Here is a 24,064-nt window from a genome sequence, read left to right on the forward strand (position 1 = left end):
TTATGTTGGGTCCGACACCACCGCCGAACAGCACTAGTTGACCCTGATCCAGGATGGTACATCCTTACAAGTAAAAGTCTTGCTCCAGAGAGATAAATATACCCTCATCTCTTTCCGAGCACAGATCTTCCAAGCCTGCCTACTCTGCTGACTTGCTGCCGCTTCGCCACCGCATTGGCCACAGCTGCGTCATCGCAGGCCTACTTCCTGGTAAAATGTGGGTTTAGAGCTCGCTTTTTACGACATACAATGATTTGTGCAATAATGCAGGTAGAAGGATTAATAATCATTTCGCGTTTGCTACGTGTTGGACTCGGAGTTTTGCATGCATTTGTTGGATTTACTTTTGTTAGCTCTGGAGTGGCGATGAGGTAAGGCTGTCAGTGTTCGTGGAGGGATGCGCGTCCTTCAATGGAGATAACCTAGAGACGGGGACAGATACAAGTTGTAGTATGAAGTTGAGTATCTTCTAGTATTTTCCAACAGGTCCTTCGGCATTCACTGCAAGTAGAACTGTTTTACAGTAGGTGCTAGTATTTGAGTAAGTAATTTGTCTGTTTCACTTGATTGTTAAACACTGATTAGTTGTTCATTTGGTATTGTAGCTACTCGATGGTGTAGCTGTAGATTAGTTGCCAATTGCTAATTAGGATGTTTAAAGCTTAAACAAAACTTCGGAGAAATGTCTTTAAATGAGGTTCACAGGGTTTTAAAGTACCCTAGATAAATGGCAAGGACTTCAATTCGTCAAGAGGAAAAGACACTTGAATTTGAAATCTGCATACATGACCCAGAGAGTAAACTAGACACATATATTATTAGACCCAACTGAGAGGTATTCAATGACATGAGACAATACGGTACCAGAGTGTACCATAATGGTACGAAACAGTCAGCAGCTAAGATCGATATGTTAGTAGGTCCCGAGTGAAACAGGAGAACTCGTAGGACGTTGGTCGGAGATTCACCAGATTGTAAAAGACGGGAGACAATGATGCAATCGATATGTATGGCTTACAGGTGAAGGTCAATATCACTGTACGAACTCCCCCCTCCCCTCAGTCCCTCCCCCTCCAGCATATGCTTCACAATAGCTTAGAACAAACTTTACTGCACTTCTTTCTAAATATCTAACATAATGAGGAATGAAGTGGCGAAACCAGGAAAAAAATCTAATTTAATTGAGAGAATCAATACACAAACGGCAAATGCCCATCATTTAATACGCTGATGTCGCCGGAGCGGACTCTTCCTTATCTCCCTGCCAAAGGTCGAGGCCAAAGTTAAAGCATTGATGACTTGATTATCCTCTCTTCATTAGATAACCATAACTTGCGGCGGATTATATCACAATGCATAATAACGTAGACCCCAAATCCCAGCTTATAATGCCAGTTAAAATCACTAAAAGGAAACAAAAGTGCATGCACTTACCCCAGTTTGCTCAGACTTTTTCCTTATTTTCCGTGTGGGAGTTCTCATGGTGACGAGCTCTTCAGCTGCAGTAGGATGAATTCCCACAGTTGAATCGAACATTTTCTTTGTCAAACCCGCTTTTACAGCAACAGCGAAACCCTACAACAAGTTCAAATCAAACATTTCTTACATGAAAAAAAATTACATATAAATACCTCAAACAAACATGTTCACTTCCGAATATGACATCTTTAATAATTAGCAACAGGACTAGCAGAAGCTCTTCATCAGCTGATAGGCAATAAGCAGATGTACAACACAAAAAACGTAACTGAATCAGTATGTTATAATGCAATCACAATTCTATGGAAGACACAAAAACTCGGGGGATTTTGCGTACCTGCAAAATTTCTGGAGTTTCATCCCCACACATATGGATGCCAACAACTTTGTCACTTGATGCATCTACAATTATCTTCATAAAAGTCTTCTCTGGTAAACCAGATAGAGTAGCCTTCATTGGCCTAAAGGTCGAAGTGTAAACATCTACGTCGCCAAATTTTTCCACTGCCTGAAAAAAAACGCTCAGCAAAATTTGAACACAAGTCTTCCCAACTACAAAATCAAATTACATTGTACACAAATAGAAAGGAATTACAAAAACATTCTCAACGCTGATTGCTAGAGTAGTATATTTCTATACTAAGTACTTGAATACAATCTCAATAGGTTTGAGTACACTATTGACAAATGCAAGAACACTATAGCAAGCAACCTTTCTCCGCCTAGTTAAAGAAACTAGCTTCTGTAAACACTTGGCACAAGCTCTCCACATCTCAGAGGCCTAGAGACTGCCTAGTAAATGAAGTCAAAGATGAAAAAATAGAACAGAAAATAAATGAATGATTCTCAATTTTAAGAAAGATGGTCTCATCTACAGCACGTTGAAAACAATCACGCTAAGCACACACCTGTTCTTCAGTGTAACCGACTGTTCCGATAGGAGGTTGAGTGAACACCGCTGAAGCAATAAATCTGAAACAGTAAAGCCCGGATCTCACGAAATCAGACATAAAACATCGGTAAGTCGTTACAGAACAGAAATCAAGTAACTGGGTACTCCATGGACGCCGCTTGTGTTAAAATTTCATTCACATATCAGAACAAATGCAAATGTGAGGCAGTACCTGTAATCAGGTTTGGTCGGCTCATTTCCGAAAGCAGTTTTTGCCATTGCCATACCCTCCATGAGAGCAACAGGGGTCAAATTAATGCGGTTTGTCACGTCTCCGATTGCCCAAATTGAATCTACGTTTGTCCTTGAAAATGAATCCACCTTCGAAAAGAAAACCGTCAAGAACAAGCAAGATGTGTGAAAACTTGAGTCTGCATGAAAATCATACAGGAGCCCATCACACTAAACTTCAAACGGGAAGCTTCACTCAAAATAGCGTCTACGTATACATGGAGATTCATATGATGCAATGTCAACAATACAAAACTTCTGTGTAGATTCTAATCTGCACTTAGCTTCGCAACAAAGAAAAATCACTTAATAAGGATCCCTCTTCACTTAGATAAAAATGGCTGGTGTGAATAAGCACCTCAATGGCTCCTCTTTTGTCAAGCTTGACTCCAACTTCTTCCAAACCTAAATTCTGAAAAGTTCCCCAGAAACACCTGAGAAAAGCATTTTCTGTTCGATATACGCATTGAAACGTTTGAAACACGGCCCATACAATGTCGGCATTCTCTGAGATAGAATTTAAACTAATCAAACGCATAATGAAACGATCTCCAAGTGATCGGCACTCTTAAGCAAATACCTTAGTGTTTGGAGCTCGCCCAGTAGCAAACATGACAAGGTCGCTGACTTCTTTCCCAGAATCCGTCACAAGACAAAATGTCCCATCGTTTCTCTTCTCTATAGCTGTAGGGCTCTCGCCAAAATGGAATACTATCCCTTGAGCTTGCAGTTGGGCCGCAATGAAATCTCTAATCTGCAAACATTCGCAGAACATCCCTCAAGAGAGAACCACAACACCAAACTAAAAACCGAGACAACCACATTGCAGCAGAGCTTTTGATACTTTTATCATGTTGCATTCAACACTAGCAATAAGATCAACCCAGCATTTCTTTTCCTATCATGTCATCAGAAGTTGCCGGGTAGAGAGGTCATATTACTCCAAGTACCTCTTCATCGAATCCTCGCAAAACCTTCGGTTGGCGAACAAAAACATGAACTTCTGTTCCTAGTCCAGCGAAAATGCCTGCAAATTCCAATGCAATGTACCCGCCTCCCACAATACAAATCTTGTTGGGCCTTTCCGACAGATTCAGAGCCTCATCTGAAGTGATGGCATTCTCTTTACCGGGAATGTTAGGAACTGTTGCACGACCACCAACTGAAACAAGGATGTGCTGGGTTGTATATTGCTTGCCCTTCACCTCTACCGTATGCGCATCAACAATCTGTATCAGTTTCAATAGAGAAGTTAGTTACGTGGGTAGCCACCAAACACTAGGTAGCACATCAAGCAGCTACCTGTCAGAAGCAACATTTGAGGCCATCATAGCTCAGCAAGACCCTTGAGGCTTGCACCTATACGAAGAAAAAGAAAAGCTTACGGCCGAACCTTGCCACGACCCTCTATTAGGTCGACTTCGGACTTTTGCAGCAGTGACTTATAAACTCCCGTCAATCGATTTAACTCTGCATTTTTGTTCGTGATTAGGGTTTTCCAATCGTGTTTGGGCTCCGTCTCGAATGACCACCCGAATCCTCGGCTGCTCTCAAAATCGTGTGGAAAGTTGGCTCCGTATACCAGGAGCTTTTTAGGAACACATCCTCTTAAAACACATCTAATGACCACCAACCAACTTAAGTTAATGATATTGAAAACGCCGAACTCATACTAGACCTCTCAGTTACGTTAGCTTCGATTGACTCATATCAGAGGTCAACGTGAATTTCGTGAACAACGTCTGAAAGAGCACCAGTCTTGAAGTCAAGTGTAAGATCCAAACGTCTACCGATCGAAAAGATCTGTTAGCTACACTAATCCAGATTAGAAAACCTCGCAAAAGGAAATAACAATAAAATAAAAATTCAGGAGCAGGATAGGGCATGCTGAGTACAACTTACGTTCCCCCAACACCACCAGCTTCATCGGACGAGATGGGCGCGAATGGCATTTCACAAACTGCAACGTTAGCCCCAAATTGAGATGCAAACCGGGCTGCCCGGACACCACCACTACCAGCCCCGATAGCTATCAAGTCATAGTCATATTCCTTGTAGTATCCATTTTCTCCATTTGTGGACATAGCCTTGACCTTCAAATCTTGTCGCATGTACACACCCCGCGAATTCCATGGCCGGACACTGAGACGCACTCCTGAAAGCAAAAAGTAATGGAATTTCAAGATTTAAAAGAAAACATTGCACTGGTTCATATAGTGTATACGGAGAGTAAGTAATCCATATCAACTCGTTAGGAGTTCAAGCCAGAGGGTATAGACACAAAAAAAGCAAGAAAAACGTTGTCTGTGTGGCAGTGCTTGAAGAACAAGCCTATCTCACGGCCATGATCAAATTTATAAAATCACCAAAAATACTATTACAGAGTCGTTAAATCAAGTTAGACCGCCCGCATCACTGAATTGTGAAATATCTTATCCCACTGTTAAAAATATAGTCATTTCCAGCTGAACCATTGCATCATGTAGAGCTTCGATTAAGAAGCAACACAGTCACAGTTCAGAATGTCATTTTTTTATCATCGCCAATAGAATTACTCGTACTAACAGACGGAACTCTACTGCAAAGTCAAATCTCAAACATTAAGGCAGCTGCAAATCAAGACGAGAAAACCTCATGATGATCTAGCTGAATGCAATCAGTCCAAAGACTTACAACCCCCCGCATAACATACAACTAATGATCATACCACGAGAGTAGGGAGCAAAACGACCAAGAGCTAAGAAGATACACAACGAACACTCACCGTAGAAATTCGTGCAGACAGGGGTATGAGGATACCGGTGACGCCCCAAGATAACCTCCTTCACAACTATACCACGGACGCACGCTGCCCCCACGCATTTACTCATTCCGGCTGTAATTGCCATTTTGTCCGCCAGTCCTCTGCACCACATTCAACTCCACCTGAATCCGTATCTACTAAACTTCACCTCCGAATCCCAATGTGCTAGGAGCACTACTACGCATCCACCAATCTCATACTACCAAAATCCCCGGGCTCCATTCACAACACCGAAAGAAGAAACAAACAAAGGAAGAGAAAAAAAAAAAAAAAAAAAAAAAAAAAACCTAAACCAAGACCCTTGGCCATCGACTCACTCAATCCCCGACAATTATTCCACTTCGCAATACAAAAACGAAACCAGACACACCCTAGCAATAAAATAAAAACAAGAGAGCGAAGAATTCACGAGCGAGGTCCAAAATTACCGGAACGAAAACACAAGCAGCGACTCGCTCACACAGTGACAAGCGGGCCATAACGCGGCTCAAGGAAGTCCGTGGACAACGAGCAACGCCGTTAGAGCACCCTCCCCAAGACCGCGGCAGCGGATGACGTCGATGGGAGGGAGGGGGGGTCCCAAGGGCGTGGAGAATGAGTTGGCATCGTGTGAAGCCAACGACGTCAGGAAACATAATCCGAACTGGGGTCGTAAGTGGCGAGCTGGCCCTGCCCAACCCGCGACGGCGAGAATCCACCCGGTGGAAAAGGAGGGCCCTTCCCACGTGTCATGCCACGTCATATTCTTCCACGTGTCCGATGAGGGGACCTGCTGGCACGCTTCTTGTCCCTGCGGTCGAGCCTTGGTTGACGTGGATGCCTTCATCGAATTTATATGTATATCTTTATAATTATTTTTTGTGATTTTAAAATGATTGGGGTGACAATGACCATGATGGGCTATCAAATCCTGTTTTATCCCCCTTGCAAAAGTTTGCCTCTCTTTGTTGTGCTTCTCAACTCTAAGCTAACAATAACACTACATGTTTATTTTTATTTGTTTTGTTTAAGTAATCATCCACAATTGTGACTAAAAACTTACTCACTGTTTATTTGAAAAAAAAAAAAAAAAAAAAAAAAAAAACACACTGATTACTAGCACTCAACTTCTATTGGAAAATTATTTCAAATTCTGATGTTGATAATAGATTATTCTATTAAGGTGGCAAAGTTTCTACTATATATAAAATTTATTACATTTTTTTTGAAAAAAATCTAATCTTTTTTTAATAATATTTATCACTATCATGGATTTTTAAAGGATAGAGTATTTGATAGAAGGACTCAATATAAATCAAGGTTTTGGAGAACTTTTATTAAGATATTGAATCTAAACATAGAACTATCTTTGGCTTTCCATCCTCTAATTGATGAACAAACAAAATATATGAATTAAGTTTTTTAGTACTATTTAAGATGTACCATCAACTACCATAAAGATGATTGGGCAACTTTTTTGTTATTAGAAAACTTTGCATATAATACCACAATATATTTTTATATTTAAAAAATATTTTTTTAATATTAATTATTCTTATCATCCATAACTTGATAGTTTTGACTTCTCAAAAGTTGATAATTTAATAGCAAAAGATTTGGAAATTTTTTTGTCAAATCTACATACAAAAATAAAGACATAATTAAAATAAATAAATAAATAATAAAAAACTCTAGAACCACAAAAGATAAAAAAAAAAAAAAAAAAAAAAAAAAAATGCCTATTGCAAGGAACAATTTTAATTGTGCATTGGTGACAAAATACGATTATTCTTTTGTTATATTATGACTATTTGTTCTTGTAACAAGTTGAATTATTATAAACTAAAATCATTTCTTATTTGTGAATTAGTCAATTTAGTTGCATACATAAATAGTCAAGAAATTCTTACTCGTTTCATATTTGTGGTCAATATAATTTTCCACATTTTATACATGTTCAAAATTTAATCACCACTTCTTATGAAAAAAAATCTTAAAAAGGATACTGTATAAACAAAGATAGTTACATATAACATAGAAAGTGCTACAAACCAATTATAAAGTACGTAAACAAAATCAAATACAAATGTACAAAGAATACACTCTTAAGGAAAGATTATAAATCTACACACAACTAAGTCAAGCTATCTTTCACATTACAAAGGAAGAATCCAAGAGTATAAGTATAAAGAATTAAAAAAATCCCAAAACTTTATTAAAATAGGTCAATCACCATAGCTAAGCAAACCCTTACAAGAAGTTCTTTTTCCTCCAAAATTACTCACAAGATTTGATTTGACAAGAATGTCAAGTCAAGGATTTTTTTTTCTACTTAAGTATTTAAATCCTAATTGACATTAACAAAGTCAATTGATAAAAAAATATCAATAGATGAAAATCTACTAGTCATGCTAAATTAAATACATTTGATGGAATTTGGTACCTAATGCCATATCAGATGATAGTTGTTGTGTAAACTAAGATTATTACACACAACTAATTGAGTGTTACAAATCGATTTCAAAGTATATAATATAAACCAAATACAAATGCACAACCAACACACTTTCAAGCGTCTACTTCTTCTTCTTTCCTCCTAGTTGATTATAAGTCTTTTTAGTCAATTAGAATTACAAATCATACATAGTTGAAGATAAATGTTATAATGATATTGTTGCCAAATTGTACTCATTTTGGCTAGTATTGTAATAGCTAGACCATCAAAGTATGTGACAAATATAATAGAAGAAATCTTCAATCCTTATCAATAGATGACGCATGGCTACAAGACTTCTTACAATAAGAGCAAATCTAATCTCTTGAAAGGGGAGTTGAAAGAAGTGGTATCAAATATGCCATATGCCACCCATGTTGACATTAATCACACAAAAGTATGGTACCAGCCTCTTTCTTCTTGCTACATATAAAATAAAAAAGACTAATTAATACAACTACTAATTCAAGATGTATAGAATTGTTAATAGAAAGATAACAAAGAGCACAATTCTTTGAATGCTCCTGACATTCTTGTCCATCCTTATCTTCCAATAGCAAAATACTACTAGGCAACATATCCTTTACACATAGAATTGTGCACCCTATCTTATTATCAAATGTTGTAGGCATCTCATGTTGCAAATATATATAATTATTTTTAAAGAATCTTTACAACTAAGGTCTATAAGCTCTATTAGGAATGAAAATATGTTGTAAGGTATTGCGATGTTGAATAATAGATAAGTTATCAATAGCCATAGATATGGCTTGCTTAAAGAACTCTACTTAATTGTATAGACATTCAGCCTAAATATCAAGATCATCTAAGTGTACAATTAGAGCTAGCTTCTTACATATTGAGCTTGGTAGGATTGGTTTTTGTACATACAACTAGTGGTATTCTTTGTTTTGTATCAAAGTAAATTTTTATTAATTATTTAGAAATAATAATGATAATAATAATTTAAATGTTTATATAGTTTTTTATATTTATTTTACTTTAGAAAAATTAATTATGCACAACTATGCAAGTATTATTTCTAACTTACTACACATATTTTCTTTACAATTGTTTTATAATTTTCTAGCTTCTTATTAAATTATGTCACTAAATATTAAGCATGCTTCAAGTTAAAATTATTAATCTATCTATACTCTTCAAGAAGATATTCTTTATTTATATACATATGTATATTATATTTTTTATTTTTTATTTTTTATTTTTTTATTTTAGCTTGTTTTATATTATATTCTTATTTTGCACTTTTTCATTGTATGGTTGTCTTAGTTTGGCTTTATAATTATTTTTTTCATCTTTTATAAATATTTTTAGAACTAAGTCATGAAAAATTAGGTCTTTAATTAACATTTGAGAGATATTTATAATATATAAATTTTCATAGATAATTTTTTTAATCTTATAAGAATATGACCACTTTTCAAATTATTTAGCAAAAAACTTTACTAGAATTGAAAGTGATTTATGTTTGTAAGCACTTAATCACCTTCTTTAAACTGGATATTTTTTCTATACTTATGTATTTGTTATTCATACTTTTAGATTGTAATTTTTAAGATAAATTTTAGTCATCTTTACTTCTTCTTCTTTTTTTCTTTTTGTTTTTGTATTCCATCCAATCCTTTTAATTGATTGGAATTTTAATGTAAATTAACTTCTTATTTTAACACCACTAAGATGTATTAGTTTGAATGCACTAAAGTTTATGTACTAAAGTTTATGTACCAAATTAAACAAAAAAAACATTGATGAAATTTTGAAATTTATATTTTCCTTCTATTAAAACATATTCTATCTAATTTCTACAATTAAGGACTATATTATCTCTTAGATACATATTGAAAATTCCATTGATTCTTTTAATTTAGTCATCTCCTTGTGAATGTTAACTTGTAGTAAGTATGACTTAAGTTCTTAACTTTCTCATTATATATTGCCAAAACATTGTGTGACATTGTGCATTCTTTATATTTATTATTCTTCAACAAACGTATGGCTTTATATAGCTTACCATGTTGATTACTATGTCATGTGCAAATTGACCTTATATAACTTATTGTATGGCTGACCATATTATGGGTGATTTGGCCTTGAATGTTAAAATGTATAAGTTGTTATTTCATTTTTATATATATGTATAAGTTGTTATTTCATTTTTATATATATGTATAATAATTTCTAATAGTTACTAAATTTATATTCACAAGTCTTTGAAAGAAGTACTTAAATTATGATCAATCTTATTATTGAATATTTTATTATACACAACTTTTTGATACTTTAATTTTTTTTTAAATAAATAGTTAATATATGCAAGTTACACAATATTACATGTATAAAATACTAAATATTATATAACTTAAATATTCCAATTTTTTTAATGAGAATGCATTTAAACTTAACAATTGTACTACTGCTCTTTTATAAACTTATGTGATCATGATATTTTGTACAACAAAAATGATTATCAATGTCCACGAAAAAAAAAGCACATAGTTAAAATTCAATTTTATTTTGGAGATAATTAGCTGAGAAAGCATCGTAACGAGCACTTTTAAAAGTTACTGACAGGAGTCTAGCGAATGTACGTACGTATAGATGAATTAAAAGAACAAAAAATAAAAAAGATAACAGCAAGAACAACAGCGAAGGGAACGAAAATGATTCAACAGCAAGCGCTATGAAAAAAGTTAAGTGCTGAACTGGCCATCTGCCATTACCATCATCAACACGAACTTTGGACCTGGTACTCACAAAGCAAATGAGCAATTGCAAATCCTGATATTACATTTCGGATCACTGAACGGAGGTCTGAATCTCAGAAGCATCGTTAAATACACATACTTAGTTCAACTAAGGTAAGAAATTCGTCAAATGGAAAAAAGCACAAATGTCGAGACTGTTGTCTCATACCATGAACTTGGATATTTTGGTAGACATAACCCCTCTACGGCAGGATATGGGAGGTAATTACTGTGTTTCAATAGCTCTCAAAGTCTTTTGGCCACTAGTGGAGAAAAGAACAACCCAGTAATTGGACACATGTAATCTAAATCATCTGAGAAAAGCATTTGTGGCCGATTAGCAGCTGTGCCTTCTAAGACACAAAAAATACAAACTCCAGGTGCAAGGATGGATGCACTGGAGCCAGTTGAACACAATGTTTTCCAGCAAGGCATATTTGAGCAACCAGCAACACCATCATAGCTTGTGGGTACGACAATTATAGAAGAAGCATTCTTTCCAAGAAAAACAAACCACTCGAGATCACATCCCACCAAACCAAGCCACGTGTGCGCTTGAGCGGACTACGATCCAGTTGACTTCGTGCTGTTCACCCCTTCATCTGCTCTCCTTGCTCTCCAGATATTTGCATCTGCTTTGCATACAGCAGAATCACATCTAAACAACGGAACCATTACGACCAGAAGATATTCTCAATATAAAGAGCACATTCTAGATACTTCAAACAACTCTGATAGCGGAATCAGATCAAACCAATGACTATGACCATACAAATGGATAGCAATTCAATAAAATCAAACATGTACAAATTTAACGACAACAAGAATATTCTCACGAGCAGCCGATTAATTAGACAATCCAAACCTAAACCACACGCAATATTGGTGATCAATGCCAGCAACATTCCTGAAGTCTGGTACTGCTCGTAAGCGCAGGAAGTTGTTCCTGTCACCATGCGCATAAGGTATCAATGAAAAACATAAGACAACGTCATACGAATAACACATACAGTCTGGGACAATGTAATGCGCAACCTGCGTACAAGTAATTCGAAACATCGCAGTGTACACATAGTCTTCAGGAATAACGTTCAACAAAATAATAAGGCGAGAGGACCAATGAAACATACTCATCGCACGTGCTAAATCGAAATTTATTCCCAACGACAACTTTACAAATAAAGTATATGAAAATCTAACATTACAGCTTGGCGGTACGCATAGCTACGGCGATTGTGAGTGCACCACAGAGTAGAAACAAACTAGTTTCTTTTTGGGTGTTCAAGAATACGCTCTGCTGCATATTATATCATATCATACACTCATATTCTCCGTTCAAACGAACTTGACGCGCCAGGTTGTTCAGTAGAGATTAAGGCTCACTCTATCACGCATGAACGGACGAGCGGTAAACATTTTCATAGCTCAACATGAGATATGGACCACATGTCTTAGAGTTGCTGATAGTGTCAAGCAGGGCCAGCCGGCTCGAAATTAACATCCTGAAGAGCTCGTTGACCTGAATTTCCAGGGGCACTAGTCCTATCCCAAGGTCTGATGAATGCTTTCTCAATTCTTCCAGCATCACCTTCATCTCTGCTATTTCTTCTTGCGTGATTAGGAAATTATTATCAGTGAGATGCCCATTTAGAAACTCGTGCAAACCCCGCACAGAAGCATCCACATTATGAAGCTCCTCGAGCTGGGCGATAGAACCATTCTCCATTTCGTCAGTAACCTCCTTCACTCTTAGTTGCAAAGAGATCAGTGCTTCTGACCACTTGTATTGCTTTGCCACAAGAACAGTCGTCGACGACCGCCTCTGTTTACAAGCCAGAGCAGTGACAACTAAACCACACAGAAAAATGGCCGTTACCTTAAATCCATAAACTGCATTCAAAAACCCGTTCGCTTTGACTGCCTCGGGACCCTTAGGGCTCAAAAGCTTTTCCCCCATGGTCCTCAACATGGAGCTGCATTTCTCAAGCTTCGATTTCGGGACGTCTTGGTTCGACTCGGCTTCCTTCTCCAACATGGCTTCCTTCTTCTTCATGGCTTCCTCGAACTCGGTCAGAGCATTCTTCGCTCTTACATACCTCCCATCATTGCCGCTCTCGATACTACTTTCAAGGTTGTGGAGCGCGAGCTGCACCAACATTTGGTAATTCTCGACTTCTGTAATTCCTTCCTTCAACACATTACAAACATCTAGAAGCTTGGCGCTGTCGTCGAAATACTCGTCCACCCACGAGTTGTCAACTTGTTGGGACAAGGACAACTGCGACTCTGGAATGAGTCTTTCCACGTTTGAATGCGTAGCCAGGATGACAGACATAGCGTGGAGCAGCAAGTCTAGGCTCAAAAACCCTTTCGACTCTCCGGAAAGCTTCAATTCCTCCAGACGCTCTGTCAGTCGTGTTTCGAACTCTTGCAGTGCCGAGCTCTGGCATGGATGCACATTTCCATGACGATGGAACGAGAAATGCCTGTGCAGGACCGCCCGGATACTAGAGAAGCCTCCTTGATTTCTCATCTATACCGTATGTAGTAAGGTGAAACTGTTCAAAAAGGGCACAAATGAAAGCACACTGCACTTAAAACCCCCAAAACAACCTACAAAATACTTACACTAATTTCCCTGTTCAAAGCAGATGACACCCAAGAGATGAGAAAAACCAGTCAATTCTACTCGGAAGAATCAAACAGCCTGCACAGTCAAAGTTACACGTTCGTAACGAAGGACGAGATTGAAAGGCACTGTAAAAGAGCCAAGGTGCATGAATAGGCCTTCAAGATTGTCAGGCATTCTCATCTTGCACAAGCGAATCCTTCAAGTGGGCATTAGAACACACAACCGAGACAGAGGCTCCACCAACGAACCATTCAAAATTCACACTCTCACCTCGGAAGCAAGATGATCATGTCACCTCACTCGCGACCAATATCTCACAATCTCTAACCCAACCTCACGATGCAACTCGCTCCTAACAACGTTAACGTAATTGGGAGATAACGACCCCCATCAAAGCCCCACGATAACGTCCTAATCAGAAACCCCACACCTGAGAGCGTCACTCAGCCCAGACGGAAAACTACTCCCGAAGCCAAAGACAAAAAAATAAGTAACGCAAAGCGAGGCAAAGCGCAACCACTTTACGCGTGAGCATACAAGGAGGGGCGACGTCGGTCAAGGACCCACTTGCCAGCCAAGATGCGTTTGAAAGCAATAGTGGAGCGGGGACCCTGTTGACGGCAGCAGCGATCCCTAACGCATGAATCTACAGTACCACAGACTAATCCTTTCCCACTTGTGCGTCCCCATTCACCGTCCCAACCACAATTTGTCTGCTAGCACCACATTCTTAAACATATGTTTGAACAATGAATGCTTAAGATTAGCGCTGCAACGTTTCCGTCTGACACTACGTGCTGTTCAGAGAATGTGACGGCTGAATACAGCAGCGGAGGCGCCGGGAGTCAGGCCCCGAATTGCTCCTTAACCCCCTGAGCACCCATTGTGTGCTCATTCTGTTCCTATTCGAGCCTTCACAGCGCCTGATCCATTTGGTTAAGCATTCCCACGCGTTCCCCGCTAAATCGGCACGCCATTTTGCCGTGGGTGGATGGGACCCACTTCTGAACCTAATCTTGTCCCCATCGGTCGTCCTGGTCCTGAAACCGGGTGGCATGCTACTCATGCCACTTGGCGGTGACTATCAGCAAGTCCATCTAATTATTGATGATCATTGGTGCGAGATGACCGGCGATTGGAGGTTGAGACCTGGCCGGGCTCCCCCCTGCCCGTCCAAATTTGGTGTGCCCGTGGCATCTGTTTTGCAGTGCGCAGGTTAGGGATGGAGAGATTGTTCCCGGCATTTTCGATTCTATCATGCCGTGATTTTGGTTGGAGGTCTTTTGAAGTGGCCTGATGGGGATACTATCGGAGAGGAGCAGCTCGGTACGCTTGCTCAAGGTCGTGGTCACGTCATGTTGGAGCTATATCCCGTTTCTTTCATGGTTTGTTTATAATTAGTATGGAAAAAATTCGTTCCTTTGGAATGGGAATAGTTAATGCAAATTGTAGCCGTTTTTTTTTATTCCTACAGAGATGTTCTCATGTCAATCGTTATAAAAGTCTCTTGATTTGAAGCTGTCTCTAGCAAACAAATGCTAATCATGTATTTAATGAATGATTTTTTTTTTTTTGCCAAAAAAAAAAAGTTGTTTTTGAATTTTTGAATTTGTTCCTCATTTGTTGTTCGATAGTCACAGAAGTCGTCTTTTGCTCGTTTTGTATATTTTCCATGAAATTATTGTAGATTTTTTAGGGTTTTTTGCTCCACCAATCAAAAAGTATCAAACTCTAAGTTTAAAATAGAGTTTCAGGTCAACAAGAGTTTGAATTTGACTGAACCATGTGAATGGTTCCAAAATAGTGCATGTTTTTTTCAAGGAGAATTTTTTTTATAAGTTTCGGATTAATTCAATGGAACTTTGATTCACAAGAATATAGTACTAGTCTACTAAAATAGAGCTTTAGAAGATTGTTGTTGAGCTTGGATTACAGAGGGATACTGGCTTGAGGAATTTAATTCATGAAATGAAGTTTGTATTTTGTTGGTAAGAGATTGGTATGGAACTTAAAAAAAAAAACTCAAATTAGGGGGATTCAGACATAGCCTTTTTGGGTGATATTTCACCCTTGGTGAGATCTCAAAGTATCCAGTGATATTTTGAAATATCTCTTGATGCTTCACCAAATATCAATAGAAGGACATGTGAAATATCAAAAACTTCATCCATTGCCTTAACTCTCTTCCCTCTTTGACTCCAAACTAGGGGGTAATAAAGTTTGAATCAAGAGGTAATACCACGGTTAATAAAGTTTGAATGGTGATATTTAAGTTTTGATAATTTGAGTGACCCTAGAAATATTTAGTGTTGAATCCCAGTTATTAGATTTTGCAAAAGTGCCAAGTCTAAATCCCCCTGTTTGTTATTAATGAATTGCAGCTGTGGATAATGTTTTTCAAATTTTGATACTTTAAAAACATTAATGGAAGGTAGAATTAAAGAATCAAATTACATGTTTCAAACATGGTGTAAAGGAGTTAAGGACAATATCACAACACACTTACTATTGAAAATATAAAATATAAAACAATGATTTTGACACAGGAAAACTGAGAAGGTGTGCATCCAGAGGTATTAAAAATAAATAAATAAAAAATAAACTGATTTTATCTTTGACTTTTTTCAACCTTCTGCCTAAGCTTAAAATGACTTGTGGCTTATAAATGTTTTAAAATTGTGATTTAATCATTTTTACATTTTAGTCAGTACTATTCATTCATGACTTTGGTTTCTCATCATTTGAAACCTTATTAATTTGTGTATTAAAGTATCAAGTGTTCATTTAAGCTAAATAATATTTATTACAAAAGCATAATACATGATTTTATTTTTCAGTTCTATTTTGTAATGAATAATAATAATCTTGTTCTCTTAAATAATGTTTCCTAGTGAGACTATGTAGTCAATATAATAATCCTTCACAAACAAAATATGTAGAATACAGTTAATCCTGCTAAAAACATTCACCAAAAGAATTAAATACATGTTTTGAATTTGCATACATGTACAAAGCATCCAAAAATATTATCCAAACATATGACATCTTTAAATTTTTATATATATATATATATATATATATACACAAAAAAAAAAAAAAAAAAAAAAAATCCTTGTCATCAATCTTGTGTTGCCATGAAGAGTGTCAAAAGATCACCATATAAATATTATGATCCACAACAATTTCAAAAACAAATCCTAGAATGAAAAGAAGAATTCATAATATTGTATTAGAAAGTTATTTATTTTCTTTCACTGCCAAAAGGAATTAAGGTGTGAGCATAGTCCAAGAAATCAATTGGCTATCATAATCATGGCTATGGCAGCCACCTTTGTTGCTACACATTGCAAAAACTTCTTTGTTCAATGAACTAGCTCGAGACATTTGGGCCATGAGATTTTAAAATTAAATCTTGGTTGTTATAGAGTCTATTAGAAACTCAAGGAGAACATAGATGGTGGATAGAGGATCTTGGAAGAAATTGGATGTGCAATCATGGGAGTGAGAAGAAGAGTGCAAAGGGAGCAAGGATGAAAATGTGGTGCGGTGAGCATAGAATCTTGGAAGAAGCATTAGAAACAAGTAGCACGTGAGAATTGTGGAGAATGGAAGTTGTACATGGAATACAAGAAAATAGACTGAGCACACGGACTTATAGAAGAAAGTGGCCATAAGTCCAAGCCACCCTCTCTTCATGCTAGCAACGTTGCGCAATAGAATAGCAAAGATGGATGGTCTTCCAAAAAATAAATTGTATCTCAAAAGTTACTTAGTAGAATAGGACGAGAGGGCCTATTGAATCCTATTACTATGAAGAGAATAGTACCTTCTCATAGAAAATAGTGGAGGCAATCTTAACAAATGATAAAATAAGGATAAAGAAAGGAAAAAATTTTAGCAAGAAAAAATGGATAGTGATTGTTATCACAAAGACATAGTTTTGTATGAAAAGGATGGAAAAAAAATTAAAAAATGGACATGAATAGTAACAATTTTTCATTACCAATGAAAAACTAGTAGTGAAAAATAAGTAGAATCAATTATAAATAATTATAGATGGTGACTATTTTTTATTACTAAGAAAAAATTGGTCATAAAAAAGGATGGAAAATGAGTGGGAAATAATTGTTATTTAGGCAACTTCTTGATGGAATCCATTACCATTTAAATACAATTTAAAATATTGGCAATAACTAATGTGAAAAATTTAGTGATAGAGATTGCTACTTATAAGTTAAATATTATTTTAAAGTAAAAACTTTATGTAATATTAACCATATTGTGTGTGGTTTGTATAGGTGAAGCAGATACTTTATTTTAGAGCTTGTAAGATGGAGGCATAATAAAAATAAATAAATAAATAAAAAAAGTCAAAGTCTTTGATGTCCTTAATCTTGATGACATTTCTTTAAATGATGGAATCAACTACAACTTCTCACAACTTTTAGATAGGAAAAGAAGAGGAGATGAATATGAAATGGATGTAATTCAAGATCCAAAATTGAATCTTCTAACATTTAATTCTAATAGATATTATTACTTTAAATATAAATTGGAAGAATATTTAATTTAATGGTTGAAGAGAAATGTGACAACCACTACATTTATGATTATTATTGGATTAAATGTTAAATTTTTTTATCAAGAAAAAACTTCAATTGAAATATTTCATATAATCATTTTAAAAAAATAGAATTTTTTTAGAAATGATTTTGGGATACTTAAGTTGTCTAATAATGGAGACATGTTATTTAATAAAATATATTTGGAATTTATTATTTTATACATTGACAAATGGACATCAATAGTTTGAAATGGATATTGCAAATGAAGGTCTTATCTTGTAGATGCAAAAACTCTTTCAAGATTATATGATTTGAAATGGGTGGTAGGAAGGAACAAATATAGAATTTCAAAGACTTATTTCACTATAGTCATTGAGATTTATATTGAGTATCAATCTAAAATATCTAAATTTAAAAGAATGATTTGTCTATGAGATCAAAAACTTTGATAATGTACACAAAATCATACAATTCTTTCTACCTAAGAAGAAGTTTTTATGAATAATTTAAAGGCCAAACATATATTGATATTGAAGCTAATCCATCAATATCAAAGAAAGATATCTTATGCCACAAATGTAGCAGTCTTTGTGTGCCATTGAATACAAAAGTTCCATTGCAAGGATATTGATTCAATTAACAATATTGATAAATTTAGATAGAAATTGTTTAAAAGACATGTAGAATGTAATTTTTTTATAAAAATTATATATCCAAAGGATGAAGGGCAAGGTATTGAAGTTTATACCAATTTAAGTCATAATGGCTATGATTCTAGATTAAAGAATAATTCTAATTTTTTACCTATTCATCAAAGTGTAATTAACAATTGTACTCAAATATTAAATAATCTTAATAATATCAAATTTGTTTTAAAATATTTTAAGAGATGTAAAGATACTTTAAGATAAAAAATTCCATTGCAAGAAGAAGGAATAATTTGTTTTTTTTAGATCCAAAAGAAGCATCAAATCTATCATACTGTCTTCAAATAAAAAAAAGATGCAATAAAGACGACTATAAAGTGGTAAGAAAAATGATCCCTAAATAGGTAGAAAATGAAAAAATAATTTTCTACCAAGTTTATGATATTGGGAATTTAATAGCAAAGAAGCGACCATTTATGTTAGTGATGCAAATAAAAGACATGCTTGAAGGAGCAAAATATATTATGCCAAACTCGGCATGGATTGTGGATTTAATGTTTAAAATCAACCAATGGAATATACCATTATATATTAGAATGTGCCCTATTATAATGGGATTGTAGATACCAATTTTTTTTTATCTTTGGTAGCATTGACAAAGATAGTTGTTAAGAGCAAACGGCATTATATCTTATAATGTGTGTTTTTTCTGAAAATATAGATACAATTTGACCAAATGCAATAGTAATTGATAAGAGTAATATAAAGTATAAGGCTTTAATGAAAGCCTTTAAAGAAGACTATTTTTGTTGAAAAAATGAAAAAATTGGTGGAATTCAAGTAAAGATTCATATGCTTTTTGTGTTGATTCTATACAAAAAAAAAAAAAAAAAAAAAAAAAAAAAAACATAGGTTGAATATTTATTGCCTAAATTGCTTAAAATTTAGCATTCTAATTTATAAAAAATAATGTAAAGTATGTTAGAAACTGATACTAAGAAAAAAATTGAAATTGAATATAAAAGATTTAAGATTACATATATTAAAAATAAAATGATATTTAAATATGTAGATAATAATTGAGTATGATACAATTGCCAATGGAAGTTGATGTGGTTATAATTAGCTAAGTTATATTATCATAGATATGACAATACATCTAATCTTATAGAATACATGTGAGAATATGTGAAATATATCTTTTTAAATAGAAAGATGGATTGATGATTTGTTAAATACATCATTGTATTAATAGGCAAGCCAAATATATGACATTATTTTGGAAGAATCACTTTAGTGCAACACTACAATATTGTCCATATATTGAGTGAATTAAGGAAGTATTCTTTAAGAGGTGCAAACAAACAACAAACATCAAGGTTGGAAAGAGCTAAGTGATTGATTGAATGTTACAAAGAAGACCAATTAACAAATTTGTAAGTTTTTGATGCATGCCATATAGAATTTATCTTTTAAAGCCAAGATGTTTAAAAAAAATAGTATATTATTAGTTTATCTCGTAAATGGTGAAATTCAACACTTATGATTCTATATATAAATATATGTGGACTATGAGATGGATTATTAATAAAAAAATATCCACATCTATTGGTTTATTAGTAACTACATATGAAGACAATGGCTTCTTCAATCAAGAAGATGTTCTTGATGATGGTCTAAGTGATAGAGCATATGATGGTCCAAAAGTTGGAAGAAATAGTAGAGTTTAGATTCTTAGACATGATATTTAAATCTGCAAGTTGTTTGAGATTATTAATGTGATGACACCAAACAAGATAGAGGCCTTAACCATAGAACAATATGATGTGTTTAGCAAAGCAACAAAATCAATCTTAGCACTTTTAGGAGATACAAAGAACTTATTATCAAGACCCCTACAAATCCCTATGCCAAGAAAAGGTGGTAATATCACCCGTATACAAGTTCATATTATAAATATTAGACTTGGATTTTGAAGCAAAAAAAAGAAAAAAATAGGATAATAAAAAATGATATGGCGGAAAGGATCTAATAGCACCAAAATCTAGTAGATTCAAAGTTTTACAATAAAGATAAGAAGTTTTTTAGAAAAAGCATACATAAATGAGACTACCTAAGTTGTGTAAAGAAGTATGTCTATAGTGTAGTGATCTAAATATATTTTTTTACCAAAATCGTCAAAATTTAGTGCAAAAATTGCCAATACATGAATATAAAAGAAGATAATAGTGTTGTATTAGATAAAGAAGGATGCAATGTTGACCAAGATGTAGAATTGTTCTTCAAAGATTTAGATTTTTATTAAGAGTGTAGATACAAAATTTGGTGTTTTGTATAAGGATTTGATTTGATTTAATGGTAATTCATATGTGGTATTTACCATTATATATAATAAAGATTCATTTTAGTAGTGGTTTTTATGACCACACTATTATGACTATTGTATTATTTTTAGTTGTAAAACCACTTAGATACATAATGCTTGTAGAAAATGTTTCATGATTTGCAAAATATTTTGAAGAAAAAATTTAAAATATTTTTAATAAATTATGTTTAATTTAAATATTTAATAAAATAAAATAATAAAATAAATTATAGCCAATCTATATGTAATTTCTTGTAAAAAGAAATAATCAATAATGGATCCTTGTTTATAAAATATTTGTGTTATGAGAAAAAAATTAATGGGTAAATTTTTAAAGTTGAATAAATTCTTCTTAGAAACGAAAATATCATGTACACGTATGAGTGCCGTTGCATATGGCAACAGAAGAAAAATAAATAAATAAATAAATAAATAAATTGAAGCAACAGTGAAGGTTGAAAATTGGAATTGAGAGGCAGCCCCTGAACAAACTTGTGAATGTGGATCAGTGTGGGCCCAATGAGGGGGTAGAATATGGATCCGTGCGGGCCCAGTCAGGAATGGGTTCTGAGTTCCCAACCGGCCGCGTTCCAAACTGCCCGCCCCCTGGTTCCCTTCCGTTCCCTCTCTACGTTCCCAATAAATCTTGTAACGGCCAAGATTCAATCTTGGAATCTGACGGCCCAGATGTCTCGATGTAGTCGTTGAACTGGGGGGTTTCTGCGACATGATACTACTAGGGGCGGCCACACCCAGAGCGGGTCTCAGCGAACAGCATTTCCACTGTTCCATGCTCAACTCGGCAGCCTTGGTGGCACTGTCTGCTCCGTTCCAAAGGAAACCAGCGAATGTCGTCGATTTAGTTGATGTCTGGTGATTGAGCGCAGTGTCTTTGTTGACCTCGCGCTCCACATCTCTCATGAAGAGAACAAGAAGAAAACTAGAGGCTCATTGTGTTTCTTGCGAATTGCTCGACGTGCAATGGCCATGGCGTCTGTCTTCCTGCCGCCGGTCTCAAGTAGCAAGGTTACGCTAGGTGATTGCGTTGTGTCAAGTACACAGCACCGTCCCATGTCTTTATTGTCCAGAGGATTATTTGGCGCTGAGGTTCCGGGAAGCAGTATCTGTAGACAGGAGTTATGGCGAGGTGGTCTGGAGCGGAGAACGTCGAGGCGGGAGAGCGGAGTGGTTGCTTGTGAGGCGAAAAATGAAACGAAAACGCCGCCCACTGCGGATGCCAGCCCTCTCGTGAAGATGGTGTGGTATGGCAGCGAGGCGTTCGGGAAGTTTGTGGCTGCATTTCGACCTAGCGCAACCGTCGAACCAGAAGACGAGGAGATGTTTGTCGGCCCCGTGCCTAGGAGTGAAGTTGTTGACCTCATAAAGAAGGATTACGAACGTTCTTACTTTGTTACAGGTTAGCTTCATATATTGTCCCATCTAATAGCAAACGTAATGCTATGGGGTAATAGCATAGTGGAGAAGTTCATGCAACAGGCAGTCTCTGTTTATCCACGGAACGCCATCTCTCACTTGGCATCAAATTCTTGAATGCCATGGACTTGAAAACGGTAGTCATTCACTATGTTTTCTGGTTGCGGAGCAATACTCCTGCTCTGTTTCTCATGCGACGAGTGAATGGCGCTTCACACAATTCGCAATGTTGTGTTGCCAATTGGATAACATTTGGAAGCTGTAAAGATGACCTATATCCTCGTGAGAGGATGACCTAATGGGAACATTAGTAGAGTGATGTTTCCGCGTCATTTAGAAGATCTAGTTTGATGAAGCCTTCTTTTCGTCATTGTGGCTGTGTAGGGAACATGACTATGGGTATATATGAAGCCGACTGTGAGTTTGCGGATCCCTTTGTAGCATTCAAAGGTCTGAGGAGATTCAAGCAGAATGTGAGCAACTTAGGATCATTTATGGAGGAATCTAGCTTGAAAATCACAGATTGGCAAGAATATGAGGTGCAGATTCATACTGATAACCGACCTTTGATGACCAACAATATATGCAGCTTTCGACATTGAGAGTTTACGTGTTTCCTTTTTTTTCAAGTTGAAACAGGGTCATTAACTACAGTTTTTGCCTATGTCTTTACAGGACAGGGTGTATGCCCGGTGGCGATTCAATTGCATCCTGGGACTCCCCTGGCGTCCTATTTTGGCAGGTATGCTCAGAGCTCTACAGAACTTGCTTTCTTATTACATTCTTGTTCATTACCGATTCAATTGCTGCCGTTGGTTTCTTCCACAGTGAGTACCACTAGGAGTGTTTTATTTTTATTTTTAATTTAACACCGCTAACATTTATGAGCATGTGGTTTTCGCTGCTGCAGCAACTGGAAGCACAGAATACTTCTTTGATAGCAATTCTGGAAAGATTTGCAAGTAAGATCTTCAAATTCTCGTGTGAAATGTTCTCTCAACTTCATTTGTAGATCCTAGTTGTGTAGGTAGTCGTCTCCACAATTGAAGGATAACACAAGTATGTCATGCAGTTTTGGCTCTCATTAGCAACTGTGTGAACACTAACGTGTTCAAGATTTGTGGACAAGTAGGCACAGCTGTTGCACTCGTGTCTTTAATTTTGGTGTTGGCATTCTCACAGGCACGTCGAGAATTGGGATATTTCACCTGCTGACGGGGTCCGCCAGTTATTTAAACCCAACCCAAAGTTAAAGAAGACAATGTCGTAGTGCATTCCATTGAATGTGAAGCAATTTTTGTTATATACAGCAATTAGGCTCCCAGAGAAATTGAAGCTCACGTTGATAACATCTAGCCGGAATATCTCTGGTTGCAGATCTTGTAAAATGTCATGTGTTCTGTATAGACCTGTTCCAGTACTAAGTAGAAGTGTTCTGACAGCCTATGGATTTCAAGTACATGTATTCCATGCGCGTGTTAGCCTCACACAGTGAACCGCAGTCAATGTGCACAATGTTATGAAATCTTATGTCACAACCTTAAGGATGTAACTACAAGGTTTCATTTTGTGTGCAACAGTAAGACCTTCAACTGTATTTGAAGATTGAAGGTTATCGTAGCCTGAGAAAAATCTTTATATGTTTCACTTAGTACAGTAAATCTCTTCAAGGAAGGTGAAGCAAATGTTCGACTCATATCACGCCACAACCCAACAGA

General features: G+C 35.9%; 3 protein-coding genes and 1 long non-coding RNA gene across 4 annotated transcripts; 1 reads left to right on the forward strand and 3 right to left on the reverse strand.

Annotated features, from left to right (window-relative positions):
- Positions 1-1,081: 1,081 nt before the first annotated feature.
- On the reverse strand, positions 1,082-5,921 carry LOC112281223 (glutathione reductase, chloroplastic/mitochondrial). Its single transcript, XM_024517503.3, has 12 exons — positions 5,894-5,921; positions 5,427-5,566; positions 4,565-4,817; positions 4,056-4,281; positions 3,613-3,891; positions 3,243-3,416; positions 3,021-3,074; positions 2,604-2,752; positions 2,388-2,451; positions 1,817-1,987; positions 1,435-1,575; positions 1,082-1,261 (listed from the first exon to the last, which is right to left on the reverse strand). The coding sequence occupies exons 2-12, from the start codon at positions 5,548-5,550 to the stop codon at positions 1,220-1,222; spliced, it is 1,677 nt and encodes a 558-aa protein (XP_024373271.1). The 5' UTR covers positions 5,551-5,566; positions 5,894-5,921; the 3' UTR covers positions 1,082-1,219.
- Positions 5,922-10,808: 4,887 nt separating this feature from the next.
- LOC149989402 (uncharacterized) lies at positions 10,809-11,702 on the reverse strand. The gene is made up of 2 exons (XR_016502635.1): positions 11,569-11,702; positions 10,809-11,335 (listed from the first exon to the last, which is right to left on the reverse strand). It is a non-coding gene; the product is annotated as an uncharacterized LOC149989402 (long non-coding RNA).
- Positions 11,703-11,843: 141 nt separating this feature from the next.
- On the reverse strand, positions 11,844-13,904 carry LOC112281663 (protein BPS1, chloroplastic). The gene has a single exon (XM_024518435.3). The coding sequence runs from the start codon at positions 13,234-13,236 to the stop codon at positions 12,091-12,093; it is 1,146 nt and encodes a 381-aa protein (XP_024374203.1). The 5' UTR covers positions 13,237-13,904; the 3' UTR covers positions 11,844-12,090.
- Positions 13,905-21,874: 7,970 nt separating this feature from the next.
- LOC112281512 (uncharacterized) lies at positions 21,875-24,042 on the forward strand. Its single transcript, XM_024518119.3, has 5 exons — positions 21,875-22,329; positions 22,731-22,885; positions 23,022-23,088; positions 23,257-23,308; positions 23,529-24,042. The coding sequence occupies exons 1-5, from the start codon at positions 21,894-21,896 to the stop codon at positions 23,614-23,616; spliced, it is 798 nt and encodes a 265-aa protein (XP_024373887.1). The 5' UTR covers positions 21,875-21,893; the 3' UTR covers positions 23,617-24,042.
- The last annotated feature ends 22 nt before the right edge of the window (positions 24,043-24,064 follow it).

This window comes from Physcomitrium patens, chromosome 4 (genome assembly GCF_059467195.1).
Source record: "Physcomitrium patens ecotype Gransden chromosome 4, ASM5946719v1, whole genome shotgun sequence".
In the NCBI taxonomy this organism is placed as follows: domain Eukaryota; kingdom Viridiplantae; phylum Streptophyta; class Bryopsida; order Funariales; family Funariaceae; genus Physcomitrium; species Physcomitrium patens.

Coding starts and splice junctions, on each gene's coding strand:
- LOC112281512 (XM_024518119.3), top strand. CDS start 21,894: ATGGCCATGGCGTCTGTCTTCCTGCCGCCGGTCTCAAGTAGCAAGGTT. Junction 22,330..22,730: donor ACGTTCTTACTTTGTTACAG/GTTAGCTTCATA, acceptor GTGGCTGTGTAG/GGAACATGACTATGGGTATA. Junction 22,886..23,021: donor CAGATTGGCAAGAATATGAG/GTGCAGATTCAT, acceptor ATGTCTTTACAG/GACAGGGTGTATGCCCGGTG.
- LOC112281223 (XM_024517503.3), bottom strand. CDS start 5,550: ATGGCAATTACAGCCGGAATGAGTAAATGCGTGGGGGCAGCGTGCGTC. Junction 4,818..5,426: donor TGTCTGCACGAATTTCTACG/GTGAGTGTTCGT, acceptor TTTTGCTTTCAG/GAGTGCGTCTCAGTGTCCGG. Junction 3,892..4,055: donor TAATAGAGGGTCGTGGCAAG/GTTCGGCCGTAA, acceptor AAACTGATACAG/ATTGTTGATGCGCATACGGT.
- LOC112281663 (XM_024518435.3), bottom strand. CDS start 13,236: ATGAGAAATCAAGGAGGCTTCTCTAGTATCCGGGCGGTCCTGCACAGG.